This window comes from Myxine glutinosa, chromosome 2 (assembly GCF_964187855.1).
Source record: "Myxine glutinosa chromosome 2, kmMyxGlut1.1, whole genome shotgun sequence".
Taxonomy (NCBI): Eukaryota; Metazoa; Chordata; class Myxini; order Myxiniformes; family Myxinidae; genus Myxine; species Myxine glutinosa.
In genome coordinates, this window is record NC_136262.1 from 227,279,166 (window position 1) to 227,304,630 (window position 25,465).

The following is a 25,465-nucleotide window of genomic DNA, read 5'->3' on the forward strand; positions in this document are numbered from 1 at the left end:
ATGACATTAACACACTTTACACTACCCGGGGTCTTTCCCTGCCAATCCATTGGCCAACTTACTCTATGGGTTCTAAAAACCAATTCCCATTGACCAAACTGTGGTGCTTCTCAATTTGGGGTCTCACTCCCCCGATTCATCTCCCGGTGCCCTCGCACAATTTCTGGGCTGTGACGTGTAGCTCTCCCAGCAGGTCTACCCACCTGCACACCTCCACCACTGTAGTTGCCACCCGAGCTTACCTGCTCCTTAACCTAACCTATCTACTGGAGAAGGCCCCTCCTGGCTCTGTCACCCCACTCGGTGCCCTCTGGCACTGGGCTACCCGGGTCCGTCCTCCGGATCCTCGGGCCCCATCCACAACTACCGGCTCCCAGAGCCCACCTGCGGCCTCACCTGGCCGACATCCTCACAGTGGTGGAGTGCCCAAACCAACTACACACACTAACAGGCTACACACCCAGCCATTTCCACAACACTAATGCACCCATCCAAATACCATTCTGTCACCCGCACCACAGATGCCAATATCCAACCACAATTTACCTATACCCTCTACCTAACACTTACACTACCCGCCCCGGGTATTCGTGATGGGGGTCCACTCTTCCCCCATTCACACCTTCGCACCACCCACTCCACTCCATCGTTTCCACCATACTCACTCCACGACCATCCATTCCAATACTCCACTTATTCCACACTCCATGTCTTCCACACAACCATTTATTCCATTCACCTGTTGGTGCACACCTGTGCACTCACACCTGGTGCCACCTGCACCCTTCTCTCCCCCAAGCGCATTCGCGCTGATCCACAACACTCACTACTCCCTCACTGCTCCACACACCTATCCAGTTCTCACACAGCATCATCTCATCTAACTACTCCCCTCTGAAACTTGCGCTTCCCAGTCGTCCCTTTAAACTATTGCGTTCCCTCGTCATTATCATCCATACTAATCTACCTGCGTCCCCACTACAGGTATCAGTCACTAACTAAACCTTAACGTTACCTAATGTCAATCTCTTCTAGATCCCTACACACAATATCCTAACCCACCCGGGCTAGTTTTCACTGCCATCAACCCCATAACTAGTGCTCCTTTGCCCCCCCTCGCCGTGAGGGATGGTGGATTGCCCATCCCACCACATCGGGGAGGTCCCACTATCAATTTTGCTCGTCCAAATTCCAACCAATTCAAAAATTTTCCATTTACTGCCAATTCTACCCACTATTATAAATTTCGTATCAAATCACTACCATCATCATCACAGTCCGCTATATCCTAGCCTCGGTGCGTCATGACATCATTAAACTCGGTTCGTAAAGCCGAGCAATGAATTCGGGTGGTTTGGTCGCCTGCAGGTTGAATCCGTCCGGCTTTCGGTTCAAGGGAGGTGGTTTGGTTGGACCGAGGTTCCACGCACCATCTCGGCGCGGCACCTTGCGGTCCCGGGCCCGATGGCTCAATCTCCCCCGGTCGGAACCCCGTCCCCACGAGGGGGCACCGTTCCGCTTCCTCCCACTCGCCCTTGAACCGGACCGGTCGCCTCGCCCGCCAAGGCCCGGACTCGACCGTGCGGGGCGGGGCCAAGCCCGATTCGGCAACGACGCTTCAAAGAGAAACGACGCAGCTTCGATCCGCGCCGGGCCCTGCATCCAACAAAGCACGCCGCGCCCCGAGCGCTCGCATCGGCTATCCGTCGCTCTAACCGCTAACCCGGTTACCGTCGATGCTTCACTTGCATGCTCACACGCATACGCTACCCCTTTCACCCTCACAAAACCCGGCGTTCCAACGCCATCCGTACATTCCACCAACGCACTCCCTGTTACAAACCACACCTCTCGCGCACACTCTTGCGCACACTCACCGCTCGCACACCTCGGTCCACACCTCTCCTCCGTTACGTCCTCCGTAACACTCACCATGGGCGTGCACTCTGGCATCCACCCACTAACGCGTTCACATGGGCTCTCCCACACTCGCGCTACCACCAATTCAGGTGTGCTTTCTCGCACACGTTCCACCACCACCTTACTCTCCGTGTCACACTCACCCTTGCACGTACACTCCGTATTGCTCTCACTCCCTGTGTCACACCCCGTACACACCGACGTGCATTCTCGCTCGCACTCGGTTTCACTCCCACACTTTATAACACACCCACTCGCCGACGCACACTTTTTCCTCACACGCGTGCCATTTTTACTCACACGGGACCCTTCACCAACGCCCGGGTGCCATATCGATCCCAATCGCGCGACAATTCTTTTGTCGCTAAACATCCATTTACAAAATCTCCCAGCACAATACACAGCACGTCTCACCTTCGGGGTTCTTCTTCCTCCCTGCACCAAAACCTGCAAACTTCCATTCGGGTTAAGCACAGCATCGTGATGTGAGCAGGGACTTTGCACATTTTCCATTTCTCCCTGCAATTCCCGGGCTACCTCCGTCATCTCTTCAATTTTAATTCCCAGCACTGCTTTGTCTTTGTTCCCCTCGACGACCGTTGGCTTTAATAAAACACCCTCTACCTCATCGGTCGCCGGCTTTTCCAAACCCCATGTCGCGATTTCTACCCCCGTCATTGTACCCGTGCTTTCCTCCGCTTCGCTCAACCGGCGCTTCTCGACCCGCGTTACCTCCTTGTGCACCCCTGGGACCCTTTCGCCCAACTTGCGGTCTCTGTCCCTCTGCTCCCTTGCCTCTCTATCGGCCCTCATTCCGTTCGTTGTTGCTTCAATTTGGTTTCTCAATTTCTCCCCCTCTATTCTCAGCATCTCGGTGAATTGCGCCATGAAGTCCCCCACATCAAAGCCCGCTGCTACGGTCACGGGCGCGGCAAAATTTGGTGCCGCTGTAACCACGTGCGCGAGAGCGCCATTTTGTGCACCTGATACCCCCTCAACCACACCTTCTTTACTCTCCTCCACCATTTTCCCTTCTTCCCTGGGGTCCTGGGTCGATTCTACCCCACTCTCCTCTACCGGAACCTAGCCGTCTTGATCTGCCATAGCGCGACTTTCAAAATTCGGGTTTTTTGTAAAACAAAATCAAATTTCGGTGTCTTTATAATTTTGACCAAATTTTTTTCCTAGATGTTTTTAAAAAAAATTTGGTTCGGGCCTCGAATCTCACTCCTCGACACCAATTGTTACGGATCGCGGATTAGATGTTATTATGGGCCGAGCGGATGGTCCACCGCGACCTAACAGTTCCCCCGATTCTTCCCCAACTCACCCGATTCCACTCGAACGTTGGCCAAATCGCGCTACGCTAAATCAATGATGGAAAGGACACAACGACTGGGATAGATGAAACGATGCAAGGGGTACAGTTCTCAAGACCTCCGGAGGAGGATATAATTAGTGGTGGAGAAAAGGGGTAGATTACAAGGTAGAGTGAGGTAAAGACACAGAAGAGATAGGCACTTAGTTACAGTCTTATCTTATCCCCGACAGACCACAGACAAACGGAACAAGGCTGACTTACACAGGGATTGATGGCAGGGAAGGACAGGTAGTTCGATAGCACAAGGTGCACCTTGGCTCGGGGACAGGATCAAGCACGGTCCAAGAGATGCAGGGAGGCCTCACAGCGCTCGGAGGTGGCGTCTTTCTTGCTTCAAGCTCAGCGCGCATCTGACGCCACCTCCGAGCGCTGTGAGGCCTCCCTGCATCTCTTGGACCGTGCTTGATCCTGTCCCCGAGCCAAGGTGCACCTTGTGCTATCGAACTACCTGTCCTTCCCTGCCATCAATCCCTGTGTAAGTCAGCCTTGTTCCATTTGTCTGTGGTCTGTCGGGGATAAGATAAGACTGTAACTAAGTGCCCATCTCTTCTGTGTCTTTTACCTCACTCTACCTTGTAATCTACCCCTTTTCTCCACCACTAATTATATCCTCCTCTGGAGGTCTTGAGAACTGTACCCCTTGCGTCGTTTCATCTATCCCAGTCGTTGTGTCCTTTCCATCATTGATTTAGCGTAGCGCGATTTGGCCAACGTTCGAGTGGAATCGGGTGAGTTGGGGAAGAATCGGGGGAACAGTTAGGTCGCGGTGGACCATCCGCTCGGCCCATAATAACATCTAATCCGCGATCCGTAACAATATATATATTTATTGGAAAAAAATAAATATATATATATATCGAGTCGACTCCATATGATGAGTGGATACCAGAGATAACGTCACCGCGTGGCAGGCGGTGCTTATCGCTCCCAGCAAGGTGCAGCAGCAGCTGTATGGGACACCTTGCTGGCGGTTCTCCACTGATGATATGAAGGTCGCATAGTGACTGATATATATATATAAATTGGAAAAAAACAAACACGTACATTGCCTTTGAGAACCACGAACATGAATGAAACACCAAAATCTCCCTTTCTTTCAAGCAACCAACAAAGACAAATATTTGTTGCAGAAAAAGCAATTTGGGAAAAAAAGATAAAGCATAAAGAGCAGAAGATATTGGTTATAAATAGTATGCTATGATACTTTTAAGTTGCGAATAAGAATGTAGAGCTTCCGCTTTTTACCACGCCACTGGAAGAACCAGAAGAAGAGGAAGTTGTACAATTAATTGCCCTGAGTGTCAATGGTCAATTCATCATGTGCTATATTTTATATAAAGTACATAAACAACAGTTTGCAAACCCAGTTTTGTTGTGCTGTAGATATATAGTTGTGTTACAATTTGATGTGCATGTGAGCTTCCGTACGTTTGAATGTTTAGCTGAGATTCAGCGGACAATATGCACCAACTGTATGATGAGTTCAAGTTTGTGATGTTTTTGGTTTAAATAAAGCTCAAAAATGAAGACAAAATGTCTAGTTTATGCTTTTATAAGTTAACGGTTTTATTTTTGGGGTAAAATTGATATGTATTTTCATAATGCACTTTCGAATTGAACACATGTTTAGTTAAAATAAAGGAGTAAATCAACAGGAATCGAGGTAAGGTAACTACCATGAGAAGCAATGAGAATCTGACCTTGTTTTGGGCGTTAACCATTCGTTCAAGCAAAGAAGCTCTCGTTTCAGGTGTTAACCCCTATTTTACTCCAACTAAGAGTTAACGAGAGTGTCAAAGCCTGGTGCTGGCTTAGCGGTTAGGTTGCAGGCTTGGGATCCTATGGTCCTGGGTTTGAATCCCGGTAGATCGCTGAATTAACGCCAGGGGGGGTTGACTCAGCCTGTCATCCTTCCAAGGTCGGCAAATTTAGTACCAGTTCACTGGTAATTCCCTGTGTGTCACAAGAGGTGACTAACAGGGTTGGCGGCAGGAAGAGCATCCGGCCATAAAACATTGCTTCAAAAAGGGGATCACGGTGCCCAAAAAAGGCCAACCCCTGCTCTGCGGGGAAAAATGGCCTCGAAAGGTGGTTCAAAGAGTTAACGCCTAAAACATCAGCTTCCCCTTGCTTCCCACGACAGATATCAAACCTCAATCAACGTCCTGTTGATTTCATCGATTGTTAGGTTTGGGGTTAGTAGACCCACATTGACATTAGCATTCATGTGCACGATTCATGTTTCATTCCACATTTTGGGTTGGTTGAGTTTAACCTGCTGATGTTTTCATTTGGGAGGATATTTGCACAAAGTCCCAGACAAAGAGAGATGCCTCATCTGATCAGAATTTGCATATCATATTTGATCCCTAAAAGTCAGTCTTAAAAACTTAAAACATGTATCCTGAGCATGATGTCGGCAGCAGTGTTGTTAATAATTTCGCAAAAAGTTGCTGAAACATGCTTCATTGTGCTCCATTTCTTATCACAGTATATGCATTGCTATCGCCCTGCTGCGGAAAGCTTCAGTGTTATTGATGTGCTGTTTTAAATAATCACGGCCACTGATGTGCTCTGCTGCTTTTCAATCAAGAAGGCTCACTATTTTAAGGCAGACACGTGCTGCGGTTGTGTGTGGCATTTCAGAAAATGATTTTTGGGATCTATTCTTTGCACAGATTGTGCATCATGTGTATGTTGTATGACTGATGTCAACCGAAAGTGACTAATGTTTCAATAGTTTATTCCAAAGTAACTATTGTTTTGAGGATAAAGGGATTCTATTCGTATCCCAATAATTGCTTTTGGAAACTTTTGAGGCATTTTTTCTCCATTCTCTCATTTATTGATTAAAAGCCCCCCCGAACGACTCTCCTCAAGCGAGACAATAAGCCCACGCAGAAATGTGAACGGAAACAATTGGTTGTGTTTGTCAGTTGGTCTCACTATTAAGTATTTGCACAAAAAGAGTTGTGGTTAATGAAACGTACATCATCCGAAAACTGGCAGTGTCCCATGGTAGGAATCCTTAACGCAGGCCAGAGCCTGTTTTACAGTAATATCCTTTCGTCAATTTGAGTTGTATTGCAGCTGCGTACATGTTCCTCTTGCAGTGGCTCCTCGTATCCTGGAGTGGCCAGAAATCGCAAAGGCAGAGGTTGGGTCGGAGGTCACACTGCAATGCGAAGCGACTGGCCGGCCACCCCCTTTGGTTTCCTGGCTTCACAATGGAGATAACGTTTCTCAGAGTGATGGAATCCGAATGGTAACGTACATTTTCACATGATTTATTGGGCTTTTGAGGTTCTGACTATTTTTTCATTATGTGCAAACTATAATAAAGTTCACTATGTAAGCTGGATAACAATAGGATGGTTCAGTTGGTAGTGTATCTGCTTTTGAGCTATAAACTTCAGCTGCACACTGTTAGTGACTCATAAAGTTAAAAAATACATTAGCTCATAATTGTTTAAAAACATGTGTGCTAAATTTACATTTAAACTTTGATTTTTTTTGTTGTTGTTGTCTTAACTAACTTGTCACTCATCCTGTTACCAACGCAGGCCTTCCCTCACCCATAATTTACTACAGGGTGGCCTGAAAGTCACTTTACTCCTTCCTGGTAAAGCATTCGTTCTAAAACTTTTTTAATATACAGGTTTTATTGTGCAGTACTTACAATAATTAATGAATCAGCGCTGCATCATAAAGATACAATGACTGATTAATAATGGGTAAAGTGACTTTCAGGCCACCCTCTACAATGTGGTTGGGAAACCATGGCCTAAACATGTCTCCTTTTCCCATCTTATGTACATCCGTGAACAGGTGGGCCATAGCCTGGTCATTTCCGGACTCGTAGAAGCTGATGATGGGATATATCAGTGTGTGGCAGAGAATGCAGGTGGTTGGACGCAGACAAGCACACAACTTCATGTGCAGAAGCCAAGTAAGATATGTAACAACATGATATGTTCTACATTTACCAGAAAAAACAAGTTTTCTCACTTCACAGTATTCACAAGTTACCTTTTGTTATGTTAGTCAGATGCTCACTTGCTCGAGCTAACAGACGTTTCAAAGCCTTATCAGCTTTTATGCATTCAATTCCATCAGATCTCAGAATATAGCAAGATCATTACTTGGATGGGATGTCTCCATGGATGACTGGGTATAGGATATATATATATATACACACACATATATATTGTGCCTTCAGAAAGTATTCACACCCCTTGACCTATTTCACATTTTGTTGTGTTACAGCCTCAATTTAAAATGGATTAAATTGAGATTTTGTTATCACTGATCTCCACATAATACCCCATAATGCCAAAGTGCAATTTTCTTTTTAGAATTTTTTACAAAATATTTAAAAATGAAAAGCTGAAATGTCTTGAGTCAATAAGTATTCAACCCCTTTGCTATGGCACTCCAAATTCAAATTAGGTGCATCCAATTTCCTTTGAACATCCTTGAGATGTCTCTACAACTTGATTGGAGTCCACATGTGGGCAATTCATTTGATTGGACAAGGTTTAGAAAGAAACACACCTTTCTATATAAAGTCCCATGGTTGACAGAGCATGTCAGAGCAGAAACTCTACCCTGAAGTCCAATGACCTGTCCGTAGAACTCCGAGATAGAATTGTGATGAAGCATAGATCTGGGCAAGTAGAGAAAACAATTTCTAGAGTGTTGAAAGTCCCCAAGAGCAAAGTGAGCTCCATCATTAGGAAATTGAAAGAATATGGATCTACTCAGACTCTTCTTAGGGCTGGCCATCTGACCAAACTGAGCAACTGGGCAAGAAGGACCTTGGTCAGGGAGGTGACGAAGAACCCAATAACCACTCTGACAGAACCACAGAGTTCTTTGCCTGAGGGACAAATGTCTCTGCAGCAATTCACAAATCTAGGCTTTATGGGAGAGTAGCCATATACTCTTCAGGCAATGACAATACTGTATTACTGTATATCCAAAATCACTACTCACCTCCACTCATGCATTCCTTTCACATTCCCCCCCCCGCCCCCTCGCACCCTCGCTCCCCTCCCCCCACCTGTCGAACAAACCGTGCTTTGTACGTAGGTGCATAATAAATATAACCTTTGTGATTATAGGCAAGAATCACCGACCTGCTGCTAGATATCAATTTGGGTTTATTTATTTATTCATTTATTTTACAGACGCGTTTACGGTTTTTATGTAAATTTGCATTGCCATTTTTATTTCACAGTTTACAGTTTTATAAATTACAATTTCAAATGCTAGATATTGATTGAGGTTGTTTGTTTTTTTACGAAATTTTCATTTACGGATGCTTTTTTTTTTCCGGACATTATTGCCATGTTTATTTCACAGTTTACAGTTATATATATTACAATTTTCAAATGCTAGACATAGATTGAGGTTTTCATTTTGCTTTTTTTTAACGTATGCATCTAAGATTTTTTTTAACGTAAATTTTCACTTACGGACGCTTTCCAGCGGTTCTTAGATTTTTCCCGGTGTACCAGCTTCGATGTCAGTCAGCACGCCAAATTTCGGCTTCATACGACCCCAGGAAGGTACTGAACATTAGTATCAGTCAGCCAGTCTGTCGATCAGTCAGTCGATCAGTCAGTCAATGGTTAGAAAGAGCTTCATATATTAGATATATGTATATATTCTATCACTCTCTATTCAATCTCTCTCTTCCCTCCAAGTCTTTAAGACATCTGCTCACCACCACTCAGGTCATCCCCGATCTAAAATGATGCATGATCTCTTCTACTCCCATTAACCATTCCCAAGCCCATCTCTTTCGAAGTTTCCATTATTTTCCTGAGATTTTGCGGCTGTATCCATCTTGTCCACCCCTTGTGTCCTCCCATAGCCCTCATTTAATTCTTCCCCACATCCCTTATTTGTCCAAGTTTCCCTCTATGTTTTCCCTAAACCCTGCTATTGTTGTATTCCCTTAATCTAAAATTATATATGTTAGTTATTTAAAAGGGATGTTAAAGATCTATAAGCACCATGTGCTTCACAGAATGCTCAGTCTGGCCTCATTTGATAACATCAGGGAAAATTGTAAAGACAGGCCAACTGAGTGACTGACTGAATATGAATGAATGAAATATCTTCTTTGTGCTGTGCAGTGAGACAAACCTGTACTATAGGTTTAATTTGAAGGTAAACCTATGACATACAACCATTTAGTATCTCATCACGCTTGTCTGCACCTCTAACCATAGGCTTGTGTGCCCAGCCGAGGTGCCACCACACAGCTGTGCCTCCTTGGGAGCTTCTTCCTTCACTAGCAGATGTACCATGTGACCACATATATTAATTTCCACTTAGGCCCCGTAATTACTTCTCTGTCAAATGGTCGGCAACAGCATAGGTAATTAGCAGCCGTGCCTGATATCCGGAAAGACATCGAGGCCTGTGAGAATCGCTAAAACTCACCAAACAGACATCACCCTAAATGTGCCATCTGGCAAAGCTCGCGTTTGAATTCCACTGAACAAAGTGCCCATCTTAAATCGTACCAAGTGTCATTTAACATAATGGAAGTTACCTTTCGCTCGGGTTGATATTTTCACTGCACAGTCGCTTCACGGACGTGTCAAGTTCCAAACCTGGTGATGTATTTCAGCAATGTGCACAATATTGATGTGTGTGATTGAAAACCTGCAATCAAGGAATAGAGAAAGAAAATGAAACCACAATTGCTGTTCGATTGTCCATACTTCGACTTAATTAAAACTTGCAGCCAAGTTCAAACACCTGATTCGACAATGTTTTTACAACTTGGCATTGCTCAAAAGTGCTGTTGATGTCCCCAACTCCACATCTTACTCCTACCCCAACCCCATCTATTTCCACTTATTAGTTCCGCCACCAAAGGTAGATAGAGGTTATGCTCTCACCCATGTCTGTTTGTCTGTCTGATTGTCTCTTTGTTTGTTTGTGAACAGGATATCTTCAAAAGTTGTGGATGGATTCGAATGACATTTGTTGGAGAGGTTGGTATGTGACAAGGACAAAATGATTCAATTTTGGTTACGATCCGGATCAGAGAATTTTAAAAGTGATTCTTCACCATTTAGAGATAGGGCAAAGAGTGATATATAGATAGCTATCTCAAAAAATTGTTGATGGGTTTGGACAAAACTTGGTGGACAGGTTGGGTGTGTGGCAAGGAAGAATTGATTCGATTTTGGTGAAGATTCAGATCTGGATCTGAATCAGAGAATTTCTTAAATGATTCTATACCATTCAGTGATGGGGCCAAACCAATAAATAGCACGGCATCTCGAAAAATTATGGACAGATTCGGACGAAACTTGGTGGACAGGTTGGGTGTGTAACAAGGAAGAATTGATTCAATTTTGGTGATGATTCGAATCTAGATCCCGATCAGAGAATTATAAAAAAAATTAAGTGATTCTTCACCATTGAATGATATGGCCAAAAACGATATATAGCATGATATTTCAGAAAAATTTGGATGATTTATGACAAACCTTGGTAGACGAGCTGGTTCGGTGACCAGAACAAGCGGATTAGATTTTGGTTCATGTCCGAATCTAGATCTGGCCTATCAGTGGTCTCCAAAATGAAAACTGTTCAGCCTAGTGGAGGTATGCTTCTACCGAGTGCATATCTAATTTTCGTTTTGTTATGTCCTGATCCGTTCTTTGTTGTAGCTCCTTCACGAGCCTCAACTCTGTATCCAAAAAAGTGATTTTGGCAGAAGCACAAAGCAGAAAAGAACTAGTGATGTGAGGGCAGTAAAGCTACAGCTAACAAGGTTTTTTTTATTTATTAATACCTTAAGCACAGGCTCAATGGGGGATCCTTTTTTCCGGTCATGGCAGTAACAAAGAAACACTGGCATGTTCCTGCATTGCTTCACACTTTTTGACTGCAAAGACTCACAAAACCTACTGATTAGACATGCTTGGGATTTCAGATGCAAGAATACTGTTTTGTATAAACCACTGAGTGGTTTATCCAACTTACAATAATGCGTAAATGGGTCTTTCAATGCAGACTGCTTGTCCGTGGCTGAGGTTATTTTGTTGTCAAAAGGCTTTCACAATCCTTTATCGTGAGCCATGACAATTTGTTGATTTGTTTCAATTCTACCAACACCAACTCTATTTAGGGATGCCAATACTGATTGTGTGATATGTGTGATTCTTTGTGTGATTCTTCATTTGCTCTCCTATCTGATTTCACTGCCACTCAAGCATATTATTCCCCTTTTACAGGCCACGACGTGCAGTGGAGTACCGGTATACAGTGTTATTTTTACATGTTACATGTAGCCAACAGGCTGAGATACAATGTTATAGTTTACTAGCAAAAGCCCATCACATATGACAGGTTGAAACAGTTTATTCGATGGTGCAGCCTTGTGAGTGTGCCAAAGTCTGAAGCCTCGGCCTAGTTTCAGCTGTGCTTATATCTTCTTTATTTATTAGACATCATATGGATATAAATGAACACTCATTGTACTCCGTGTGCGTTGCGCATCACGTGCAGCGAATTTCATCTCCCTGCGCCTTGTATTTATTGTGATTTTACAAAAACGCATCTGTACACCACTGTTGAGGCTTGGTTTGCAAGAAGAGACAATTCCAATAGAAGAGACATAATTACTCTTTTAGTGAAAATGTTTTTCGAGTTTGTTTTATCCCCAAAAATAGACCGTAGTGAACATACATTCGTGTTAAAAGATTAGCCTTTAAAACCTACCCTTATGAAGGGGGACAGACATCTGTACAAACACACGTGCGCAGAGTAAAATGAGTGTTCATTTACATCCGTATGATGTTTAATAAATAAAGATATAAGCACGCCTGACATGAGGCTGAGGCTTCAAACTTTGGCACGCTCACAAGGCTGCACCGTCTAATAAACTGTTCCAACCCGTCATATTTGACGAAGGTTTTTATTAGTTTATAATAAATATCTTGAGTATGAGTATATCTTAACCCTTATTATGGCAGGTTATTTTGGACCTTCTCAAAGCCGGGAGAGAGGGGGACGGATTGTGCGGCAACCGTAGATATGATTTTTATAAAATTAGTATCAAAAAGTGCGCAACCATTGAAGGGAAAAATTATGAAAACTTGGCACGAGAAAAAAAAATTTCTGCAAAAATATGGCAAAAAGTAGAGATGGGGTGGGGTGGGAGGGATGGAATCTGCCCCCCCCCCCCTCAACCCAGACTGATTAGGGTTAATCATTATTGAGGTATTCGAAGCAACTGATAATTATTTTTCATGTATCGATAATTCAAGTTATGAGATGAGATGCATGAAAATAAGGCCACATTTGCCCTGTTTAACTAGAGCTGACAACTTCGTTTCTGTCTTCTTGTCAGAACAAAAACATTTACAGAGATAATTGCAATCTCTCGTCATAATGGATGCAGCGCGAAATCACGGATGATGAAAAACATCCTCCATATTATGAATCTTTGTTGCAAGCAGAACATACAATTGAAGAGAATTGCAACTCACTAATTTCCATGTGAATGTTGACCTTGTGCTAAAACATTACGTGGAGAACGCCCCCAGACATTGCTAAATATCTGTCTCCACAGAATACAAGTGAACTAATTGGGTCATGTGGCAAACAAATCAGAGGCTCAATTGTGAGTGGCTGCAATGTTTCCTTGTGCTTTAGCATAATGGCAGACGATAGATTATATTCAACTGTTGAAGATGTTGCCATCGTGCCAGATTTGTTAATTTACCTGACACCAACGAAATAGGTGTTTCTGAGGAATTCCTTGGTTGTCGGATGTTAATGCAGCAATATAGGAAGTTTTACCTGAACTATTTCTCTGAACTCATGATGAAAATGGAACAAATGGCACTAAAATGAGAGGCCTTGGTGATGAAGAGCTGCTCAACACGAATGGTCAATACAAGGGTGTCAAGGACAGGATTCAGGAAATATCCTGAGACAGTTTATCTCCGCTGTCAGACTCACTGTCTAAATCTGGCTGTTGTCCTAAGCTCCTGCAATGAACCACTCATAGTGAAATATGATGCAAACTGTTCAAGAAATTGCATTTGCATTTTCATACTTTGCAAAAAGACGATGCCAGTTTCACCTTTCCCTCAAAGATGATGACATAGGCTCGGAGCTCATCAACAATCAGAGAAAACTCTTAACCCTTCATCTTGATGCTGTCTTAACATATCAAGCATCATTTAATGTCCTCATTGATGCATCGCAGGAACTTGAGCTAAATAATTACAATGTGGCCACAGGATCACTATGTCCAAATCTGAGTATGGAGTCAGACGGCAGAGACAGAATATCCCAATTCCGAGATTGTATCAGTTTTTTTGCAGCTGACAATATATTTGCAACATATTGTTGCAGAAGATAAACATTGCCTTGATGACGGCTGCTGAGGAGGAAACTATCAATTATTGAAACACTCATGAGACACATGTGAGATTACACTACCTGTTATAGTTTTTTTTAAATGAAGAAACCTCAATCCTTGCTGCAATAATATGACATTGAGGTCAAGCGTCGCAGGACAGCATGACGTCAGTTACGTCGATCTAACATTCCAACCAATGGAGTGAATGATTACTGGATAAAGGTCCTGCTCCATCTATTCCTTGATAACCTCATCAGTGAACTGTGGCTCAATTTACATTCTTCAAATTATCAATTCGCTACACCCAACTTGGTGCCAGCTAACCTCCTGAAACTAATGCCACAACTGGAGGCTAATCTATTCCACTCATTCACAGCCGGTGTTCCTTATAAAATTCAGACTCTGCAGAGAAGCAAACTGTTGCAATGGAACATGAAATGGCAAAGAAAGGTAAAACTGTCGCAACCTCTGTAAAATTAACAATCCCCCCACCGAATTTGTGGCCTTACAAGACGCAAATCCTGATCCGTGTCCCAAATTTATCAACTATCCTCAACTGTGACGGCACAAAGGTATTTCGGCGACTTGCATAGGATACATCATTCCCTTGCCAACGCCCCTGGATAAGTCTTACCATTCAGACAGATTTCACAGACAGCTGAGACTTGCAAATAGGCCGAAAGCGCATTACAGTACCGATACAACGTGCTTGCACAACTGTTTCTGAGGACCTGAACATGACTCTAAATAACATTTTTGAAGATTTTAAAATATTTTGTGAGGACTTGGAAGGAAATGCTAATGCTAAAAAAAGAACACTTGCAATGTCAAATACTCCCATCTTCGTTACTTTTTTGTAGGCCTACAACATTTCATTTGCTGGCTACACTTTTCCAAAGGGTAGGCGAGCTATTTCCAGGTCCCACATTTCTGCACCTACTGACAAGTATCGTGCGCTGGAGTCCAGGATCGTAACCTTTGCGAAATAAACTGTTTACATAAAACTGTCTTTTTCAGAGGATGATGAAAGATGATAATAGTTGACAGTATAATTTATTTAGCAGTAATTTGTGTGCGACAATTGTTATTAAATCGAACGTGTTTATAGGACATTATTTATGCTCTTGCCGTCAAATTCCTCTTTTAATTTCCTGTCTTTTCTGGATCTCTTTGCTCAACATTTTAATGTTTCCCTCAATATTGTACATGCATTTCCTTGATTTTATTAAACAACCTCAATACAATTTGTGACTTAACATTTACTGTCACAAGTTGGGGGTGCGCCATCAGCTCGGTGAAACCATTCGCTTGTCTTTAGGGGGTGCGCCGTTGCCATTGCAGATTAATGACTGCGCTATGATCCAATTGAAAGAATGGCTGAGCGGTTAGACCCTTTCAATTGCAATCAACAAAGTTGCTACGTGTGGTGCTCAGACTTTTAAGTGCAGACGTGTGCAGAGTAAGGAGACAGAGCCAGGCTCGTTCCATGAAAGTAACAACTACTTTAACAAACTTCAATTTTCCTACAATCTTAGTAGTATTTGTGTATTAAATTATTTCATATATTTACTCAGCTAGTATCTCAACTCATTGAGACAAACACGCACGCGCACGCGCACACACACACGCCCCCACACCCCCCCCCACACACACACACACAAACACACACACACGTACACACACGTACACACACATGCACACACACACACACACACGTACACACACACACACACACACACACGCACACACCCCCACACACACACACAAACAGTCAAACACACACACACGTACACACACACACACACACACACGTACACACATACACACACACACGTACACACATACACACACACACACACACACACACACACACACACACACACACACACACACACACACACACACAGACAGACACACACACACACACACACACACACACACACACACACGTACACAGACACACACACACAAACACACATACACACACACACACACATGTACACACATACACGCACACACACACACACACACACACACACACACACACACACACACACACAGACACACACACACACACACACACACACACACACAATGAGGAGTTGTAATAGTTGGACTCCTCTCTTTCCTACTCGGTGTTAGACAAATAATTCAGGCGAGATTCGACAGGATGAGATCGGTGAGTGGGAGAGAATTGTATAGTTTCTATCTCGCTGTTCATCCATTGTTACCCTCGCCAGAGGTATTGCATTTAATTCCATGTGTTTGTCTGTCTGTCTGTTTGTTTGTCTGTTTGTTTGTCTGCACAGAATAAATATGATTTTCTCTGCAACCGTTGGTCCAATTGACAGGGAATTTTCACCATAGGTGTACCTCCACCTGTAAATTATATTATGTCCGTTTGTCCACTATGGTGAGGTTGCCGTTCTTGCTCTTCTAGACTTGTCTGCCGCCTTTGACACGATTGACCATAGTGTCTTAATTCGTCGTCTTGAACTCGCATTTGGTATAACTGGTACTCCCCTTTCTTGGCTGATGTCCTATCTTACTGATAGAGTGCAAACAGTTGTTGTCAATGGCCAGAAATCAGCCCCTTCTCCGCTTTCCCTTGGCGTTCCGCAGGGCTCAGTCCTGGGACCTATCCTCTTTCTTTTGTACACTCAGCCTCTATTTGATCTTGGTGCCAGACATTCAGTTGATCACCACGCCTTTGCGGACGACAATCAGCTGTACAAAGGAAGCACGATTCAACAAATCGTGCCCACTGTTGAAGTGGTAGAAGGCTGTATTGCCGACGTGAAGGCGTGGATGACCCAAAACAAACTTCAGCTGAACGATGCTAAAACAGAGTCTATGATTGTAAGATCGCACAGATGTCCTCTACAATGTTCACTTCCTACCACTATTCATGTTGGTGAAACCGATGTAAACTTTGTTTCGTCCGCCAAGAACCTTGGTGTGGTTTTCGACTGTAACATGACATTTTCCAAGCTTGTACTTCGGTTGCAAGTACTTCAAACTTGCAAATCAGCATACTTTCAGCTGCGAAAGATCGCATCCATTCGCCACTTTCTTACTCCTCAAGCTGCTCTAACTCTGGTCTGTGCCCTTGTCCTCTCAAGGCTAGACTATTGTAATTCTTTGTACTAGGGCATGCCCGTACTATATATATATCTAAAATTATATCCCCCCCCCCTCTATTTACATGAAATGGTTTGGTCCAAAGCGAACGGCTTGCGAGTGGTGACAATCCCCCCCCTCTATTTACATGAAATGGTTTGGTCCAAAGCGAACGGCTTCCGGAGTTTGGTAAAGAAATCGCCATCGCGTGCACAAACGCGCAGGAAAGCGAATGAATCGCAAATTCGTTTTTATTAGTTTTAAAACATAGTTTAACGCCAACATAGTTTGCAAACGTGAAATAAATGAATACGCTCTCAAATGTGCCATCCGAGGCAGAGTGTGTCCGCCACGTTCGGCACACGCGATAGTTCGCTGCTCTCTGATTGGTTGAATCGTTTTTTGGACATAGCTCGGTAAGTAATTGTCCGATTAATATGAAACCTTGAAAAGGCACATCCTCGGGTCCCCAGCAATATACCTGGCAAGTTAAAAGTATATCGGACCCGTGGTTGTCGAGAAACAGCGGTCACAGACAAACGTACAGACGTACAAACGTACAGAGATTACTGGAATTATAGATAGATAGATGCTGGCTGCCCTCAGTTTCTCTTGGATAAGTTACAAAAGGTTCAAAACTCTGCCGCTCGTCTTGTCTGTAAGGCGAAGAAGTCTGACCATGTTACTCCGCTTCTTGAATCTTTACACTGGCTGCCTGTCTCTGCTTGTGTGCAATACAAAATTTGCACACTATGTTATAAATCATTGTGTGGAACGGGACCTCACTATCTCTCCGATTTGCTCACTCTCTATGAACCTCGGCGACGGCTTCGTTCAAGCGACGACTCTATGACCTGAGAGCTGCTGCGCACCAGCCCCAAGTCGTTTGGCGAGAAATCCTTCTCCTTTGCTGCACCTCTGCTCTGGAATGACTTGCCTTCCTCTGTTCGACATGTTGACTCTCTTCCTGCCTTTAAAACCTCCCTCAAAACCTATCTGTTTCACAAGTCTTTCAAAGTCTAAGTCCTGTTTTCCCTTTGGTTAGAGGTGGGACAGAGATCGAGAGTATGTCTGTGGACGTGTGCGGGGAGGGAGGGGAGGAGGAGGGGGAGTACACATCTGTGGGTTTTAAATGGGGAGGGAGAGGAATAGGACAAGAGTGAAGGTGTGTCTGTGTGTGTGTATGTTTGTGTATGTGTGTGCGGTGTGTGTGCGTTCGCATGATAATGTAAAGCGCCATGAGGGTAGTTTACTCTGCTTGATGGGGCTATATAAGACTCCTTTATTATTATTATTATTATTAATACAAAGGGCCAACTTTGAGATACTTTGAGATGCAAAGTTGGGACAATACAAAGGGCCAACTTGTTGTCAGGTTGGTCTTTTGACTACCACTTGTACCATGTAACCCAATGCTGCCTGCCGCATGGTCGGGTAGTTGGCGACTAAACTGGCTACCCTCACTGGCTCGCCAGTGGGGAGGGTGACTGTGACAACCCATCGGACTAAAAACAATACCTGTAAAAGGGTGGATGATCTTTCTTACTCATTTTCACTCCTCACCTTTACATTCTCTCTTCTTTACTTCTCTTTCCTCTCATTTCCTCACATTGTCCAATTAAATATGAAAAAGTCTGAAAAGTTAATGGCCCCTAGTTCCCTGCATTATGGAGTGCGAAGAATCTCCAGTGACCTGTCTGTCTTGGCTACCAACGAGAAGGCACATGTCAACATAGGCACATGAATAACTTCATTAATGTCAAAAGGTCAAAAGGTCAATATAGGCCAAAGGTCAACCACGTTTTTCAAGTTTCTAAAATCCTCGATTTTCATCTGATTGTCTTGAAAAGGTCAACTACTTTTTTGAAATCTCTAAAATCCTCAATTTTTATCCAATTGACTTGCAATTTGAATGGGATTTACATATCAGCTAACTGAATTCAAACACCAACTATTTTGAGATCAGCATAGGCCAAAAGGTCAACATAGGCCAAAGGTCAACTACTTTTTTCAAATTCCTAAAATCCTTAATTTTCATCCGATTGACTTGAAAACTGAATGGGATTTACATATCAGTTAACTGAATTCAACAAACAACTATTTTTGAGGTCAACATAGGTCACAAGGTTAACATAGGCCAAAGGTCAACCACGTTTTTAAAATTTCTAAAATCCTCAATTTTCATTAGATTGACTTGAAAACAGAATGGGATTTACATATCAGTTAAATGAATTCAACCAACAACTATTTTGAGGTCAACATAGGTCACAAAGTTAACATATGCGAAAGGTCAACCACGTTTTCAAAATTTCTAAAATCCTCAACTTTCATCCGATTGACTTGAAATTTGAGAAGGATTTTCATATCAGCTTAGTGAAACCAACCACCAACTATTTTTGAGGTAAACATAGGCCAAATGGTCAACATAGGCCGAATTTCTAAAATTGTCAATTTTCGTCCGATTAACTTCAAATTTGAAGACAATTTGCATATCCGGTCACTGAATTCAACCACTAATTATTATTGAGGTCAAAACGATGCTCTACTGAGTGCCATTCTACTTTGTACTGTTTTGTCAAGTGTCGCTCTGTGAGTGATTTTTCATTTGTCTGTTTGTTTGTCTATCTGTCTGTCTGTTTGACTGAACAGAATGTGAGTATGCTTTTCTCTGCAACTGTTGGTTCGATTGCCAAGAAATTTTAACCATAGCAACGCCTCCTCCTGTAGTATTGTTTAACGATGATTATGACATCATAGGTCACGTGGTACACATGCCATATTGGAAAAACCGAATAACTTTGCACTTCTATATCTCCAAAACTGCTCCATGGAATTTTTTTAAAATATGTCTCATTGCCAAGTACTCCGCATGGAGAACAACATATATTCATGATGATGTAATCAGCGCCTTCATTATCATGTCAGAATTATACAAGTAGAACGCTTGATCCAATGAGTTTGAAATTTATTGTGCATGATCTACACAGATTATATGGGAGAATTAAATTGATGTCATCGGTGACGTGGTTCAGCAGCCATATTGGACTGAACATAAATCTAAGTCATCAATAAACCACACAAACAAAGCAGTTAATAAACACCCCACAAAATACAAACATGTGGGTCTGCAATCTCTGATTGCTCTTTCTTGTTGATGTTTGTGACATTTATCATGAAACTGTAGATCTTGTATTTTTCTTTCAGACCAAGAGAAGGATTTTGATTCTGTTTCCCATTGATATTTGGCTGAAGTCTTACAACGATTTGGTTTTGGACCTTTTTTAAAATCATGCATACATTAATGTTATTTGAACATATCTGTCCTGGTCAATTTCAACAATGAACTTGTGCCCTATTTTTGTATTGAAAGAGGGTAAGGCAGGGCTGTCCACTTTCAGGTGCCCAAAACGCCCAATCCCTTGAACACTTTTCGTACGTCTTTGTCTGGCATTACTGTTGGAGGTTCAAACCATACTACAAGACCATTGCTTATGCTGACGACATGCTTGCATCAACGATTCCAATGACATTTTCAAAAAAAGATTCCAAAAAAGGTCGATTTTTTTCTTCACTGCCTTCCTTTCACCAAAGCCTGTTAAATGCTTGGCAAGCCTTCACCTGTCTTCGTGACCTTACTACGTATGAGCAGTCCATGCTCTTTAATGAGATGCTTTTTTTTATAAATAATGCACTCTTTGAAGACTTTGATAACAATAGAATCTTTATCCAAAAAAAATGTCAACACATGAATAACTTCAGTGTGCCACCTTAAAAGTAACGCTAATGACATGTCGCTAAATGTTCCTGCTCTTGCCTCAGCGACTGGCATTAGGTCCTGTCACAAAATAGATCGGTTTTCAAAGGCAGTGCTTGGTACTTACTGTACTTCCCAAACTTGGTGGAATCAACCTGCACCTCCTTCTGAGCCAAGCCTTTTCCCCTTCCTCCAATCCTCATTTATTTGTTTCTGCCAGCTTAGAATCAATAAATATCGGCCACTCTTTCCTTTTCCAACCAAAAAACCTTGTATCTACTATGTTTAAAAAGCTCTTTTTCCTTCCTTGTTCACCCCTGCACCTTGTAAGTAGTTCACAGTCCTGCCCCATACTCCTCCTTTCTTCCCAAATTTGGGGTAAAATTGGTCTGCTGAAAAGCCTAGTCGTTCCCATCGGATGTAATACAAGTACAACCAATTCAATCACAGCTGCACATTCCATGTTTTTTGTCACCTCTGTTGATGAAAGATAGTGTTCTTCTGAAACATCAGTATTTTAACAAAGAATTTTATTCTTTATGGCTTACTGTGCGTTTATTTTCCGTCCAAAAAAAAAATAATAATAAAAAATAATAATAAAAAAAATTAAAATGTATATATATATATATATATATATATACACACACACACACACACACACACACAAATCTGTGTGTATATATTCTATCAATCTCTCTCCCTCTATTCTGTATCTCCACATTCCATCTCTCTGTCCTCTCTCTCTTTCGCCCCCTGCTGGTCGTTCGTGTGATGGGTGTGGCAAGATGGCGGCTGTGCATGTGCGAGCTGCTCCGACTTTCAATCTTTCTACCCCTACCCCCTTTTTTTGGTCGTTGTTCTCACCTTTTCCTTTCCATTTTTGTTTATTTTCACATTGTGTATTCTCTGTCTCCCCCACCACTCCATTTTAATCAAACCCGGTACTACAACCCTCGTCCTCCCTTCCCATTTTCCTCCCCCACCTCCCAGTTCCACGCCCGCTCCCCCCGCTCGGTCTTCCCTTTTTTTCCGACCGTTCCCTCCCCCTCACCCCACGCGTTCCCCTCACCCCACTCGTTCCCCTCACCCCACACGTTCCCCTCACCCCATGCGTTCCCCTCACCCCACGCGTTCCCCTCACCCCACGCGTTCCCCTCACCCCACTCCCCGCCTCCATTGCATTCCTCGCTTGTGTTGCTATCTCTATTTTTATTTTTTTTCCACTTTCGTTTCTTCCCCTGAGATACAGAGAGGGAGAGAGCCCACGCCTTTCGGTGAGATCGAGGGGTGAGTCCATCGGCACTCTGACGGGTTGTCGACTGTCGTGGTTTCTCATCCTTTTCCTCATTGAGAGGTGTGTTTCCTCGCGATAGTTTCGCTCGTGCTGGTGTATGCCGAGTAGCGCTTTTCCCTTTTTTCCCCCGATTGGTACAGAAAACTGTCCATTGGTACAGAAAACTGTCCACCCTCCCCAAATCCATCTCAGCTTCGGCCGAGGGTTTTCTGATCGTAATGTCGGTACGTGCCCGTTACGCTGCCTTTGAGTTTGAGGGCTTGACGCGGAAACATGGCGTGGTTTGCGTTCCTTTTAACGAGGTCACCGTGGAAGACATCGTTATTGCGGTGGGCAACATAATCGGGCGCGAGAAAATCCGTGCAGCTTCACAGATGAACAAACGTGTGGTTATATTCGTGGCTGAAGAGCAGCTTGTGCATGAAATTGTGGCGACCGGTTTGTCTACCGAGAATGGACATTTTGTCCTGGTCTCCCCACTGGACACCCCAGTCGTGAAAGTCTTGATATCAAATTGTCCCCCATTCCTGAAAAATGATTGAATTTTAAAAGAGCTTTCTCGGTATGGTACAGTGGTGTTGGAGATCACGATGTTATCTCGGTATGGTACAGTGGTGTTGGAGATCACGATGATATCTCGGTATGGTACAGTGGTGTCGGAGATCATGATGTTATCTTCGGGGTGTCGCAACGAGCAGGCTAAACACATCATGTCCTTCCGGCGGCAGGCGTACATTGTGTTTCCTGCATCCAATGTGGAGAAGGTGCTCAACGCGGTATTTACATTTCGTGTGGATAATCACGAGTACCAGGTATATGCGTCCACGGAACCGTTAAAATGTTTCGGCTGTGGGAACTTTGGGCATCTAAAACGGTTTTGTCCACAAATTGCCCCCGCAATAGCCGAGCAGACAACACCCCCTGATACTGTGACAGAAAACGTACCATCGACATCAAAACCCTCTGAAAAAGAAAACGTTTGGGACGGTTTTACACTCGTCTCCTCTTTGAGAAAGAGGAAAACACCTCGGAATGTCCCTCCACCCCGTAAGGAAAAGAAGATGGTGTTAGACTCCGATGCATTGGACTCAGTACCACCTGATCAAACATCGATGACTAATCGATATGAAGTATTGCTAAATGTGAGTGCAGATCCTCTGCCTGCTGCCGATATGGACCCTCAGCTTAATGTGGAGGAGTTGCATGACCTCAAGATGAGGTTGGAGAGCAAACTACGTTAAATCCTTGTGCGGATTATGACAAGTCAGGTCGAGACTCGACTGGGGGGCAAAAAGAGCAAATTTCGACCCCTCAGTGTTCCAACGCACCTGACGGCGATCTTTCAAATCAAATAGTCGTACCGGCCAATTTAGAAAATGTACCTGAGCACAATGATTGTCCCGAGGAAGAACCTCAAATTGTGCAACAGGTTGCAGAATCGCCCCTCCTCCCCACATTACCCAGGGTTCTGGTGGAACCTCTCCCTCAACCTGTTCCTACAGAAACAGGGCAGGATGACACCTGCACACCACAGAGTATTCTGGTGTCTCAAGAGCCAGGTGTCCCAGATAGTGCTTCTGACATGTCTGAGGAGGAATCCTATGACATTGAGGAATTCCCCACATGGTGATTCCAACGTCTTACCATCGCAAATACTCAAGTTTCTGAACCAGACTTTTAGAAAAAGTTATATTGAAATAAAAGATCATTTTTCTGATCTACATGGGCTTATTGAAACGGCAAGGTGTATTATTCGCCGACCTAGTGACCACAATTTCACAGAATCCCAATGCAGTAGGCTTAATAAACACATTGTTAAGGCAAAAAACGAACTAAAAGGATAATACACATATTTCCCTTTCCTTACCTCTTTTACATCTCTATGACTATTTTTGGTAGCCACAATATAAATGGTGGTGCGAGCCAATCTAGGATGCTCCAAGTGGTCAACCTTGTAAGGCAACGGAAACTAGATGTGGCTTTCTTACAAGAAACCCACTCTACTCCATCGTCTCATGCTATCTGGAATCCGGCTATGAAAAAGGCCGGTTACTTTAGCGATTCAACCTCTCGTACAGCAGGAGTTGCCTTTCTAATGAATCCCCATTTTTGCCTGCTCCAACTCTCATTTCAGGAAATAATCCCAGGTCACTTAGCTTCACTGGATTTTGTTGATGGAGACATAATAGTCCGTGGGCTGAGTAGGGTTTACATGCACCCCCCCCCCCCCCACAACTTAACTTCCCGGGTATGTCCATGTACCCCCCACCCTAGGGGTTAGGAAAAACCATGTTAACAGAAAAAAAAACTCATTCCCAAGGTACCTCCCACGCATATTTTGATGTTACCCCCCCCCCTGTGTCAGTGATTTCCAAAAATTAGGGGTAGGCGAAATTCAAATGGCCATAACTTTTTACCTAGTCATCCTATGGTTGCATATGACCCCTCAAAATGTTTGTCCTGGGACACTCTTTACAATGATATGTGTTATATGCAAATGAGGTCACTAATGAGGTCACCAGAGGTCAAACTATGAGGGAATGAGAGTTGTGGGGGGGGGGGGGGGGGGGGTGCATGTAAACCCTACTCAGCCCACGGACTATAAATTTTACTTTAATAAATGTCTACGCCCCTTCAAAGGGCACAGACTGACGAACCTTCTATGATAGACTGGTTGGTATTCTCATAATTGTAAACCCGCAGGCGTTTCTTTGAGAAAGTCGGCAACATATCTTTTTCTTTGTGTTTTTGTATGCTGAATCCAAAAAACAACGTTGCCAAGCTGAATTTTGAAGTTAACATGCCCAAAATGACCAAATTCAAAATGGCCGCCAATTCACACTAAACAGCTTATATTTCAGCTACTAAACAATGTAGAAAGTTGATATTGGTGGTATACCCACATTTTTGGGGAGAACAAAGTTGATTAAGCCAAAATAAATTCTTATTATGTCCACCATCTTGGATTTCAAGATGGCCACCATGGTCAAACAGGTATGATTTCTAATATATCAGAACTTGTAAGCCATCAAAAGATTAATTCTTGTGGTAATACATCCACTTTTATTCTGCCAAAAAATCTGGCCATGATGATAACTTTTCACATTTCATTCAATAGTTGTGTAGTTATTTTACTGTACATATGCAATTCAAGACGTTTATGCAAGTCTTCAGATTTAAGTTTGGTTTATGCATGTGAGGTCTTGGTTAACATCAGCACAGGTGCATAGTCCAGTACAAGGAAGTTTTGCTTTCCTGCACTTGCACCAGAGATTTCTGCAGCCAGTTTTGCATTGGCAATGCATAATTTCCAAACAAGCTTGGGGAATTGGCTCCAAAGACATAAGGATGGGTACAAGATCATTCTGGTCAATTTGCCATCCCATATCTTCTGGTTTGGGTAGTCTCTGTATGACAATATTTGCCTGTCGCCACACCATCACCTGAAAGTGCACTCTGCATATGGAAACTGAAGGCATCACTTGTTGGTGGCAACTTTTCTGGACTGTCAGTGCGAGCAAAGAGCATATGGCGGGCCTCCAAGTGAATCCACTGCAACCTTGTAAATCTTGCACATGAAACACTTGCTTGTTT

General features: G+C 43.3%; 1 protein-coding gene across 1 annotated transcript in view; it reads left to right on the plus strand.

The window, feature by feature from the left end:
• Nucleotides 1–25,465, plus strand: part of LOC137420765 (neogenin) — a 594,601-nt gene that overhangs the window by 345,692 nt on the left and 223,444 nt on the right. Inside the window, exons 6-7 of the mRNA XM_078772332.1 lie at nucleotides 6,415–6,566; nucleotides 7,130–7,250. Of these exons, the coding sequence (XP_078628458.1) occupies nucleotides 6,415–6,566; nucleotides 7,130–7,250 (273 nt within the window). The remainder of the gene's footprint in view (nucleotides 1–6,414; nucleotides 6,567–7,129; nucleotides 7,251–25,465) is intronic.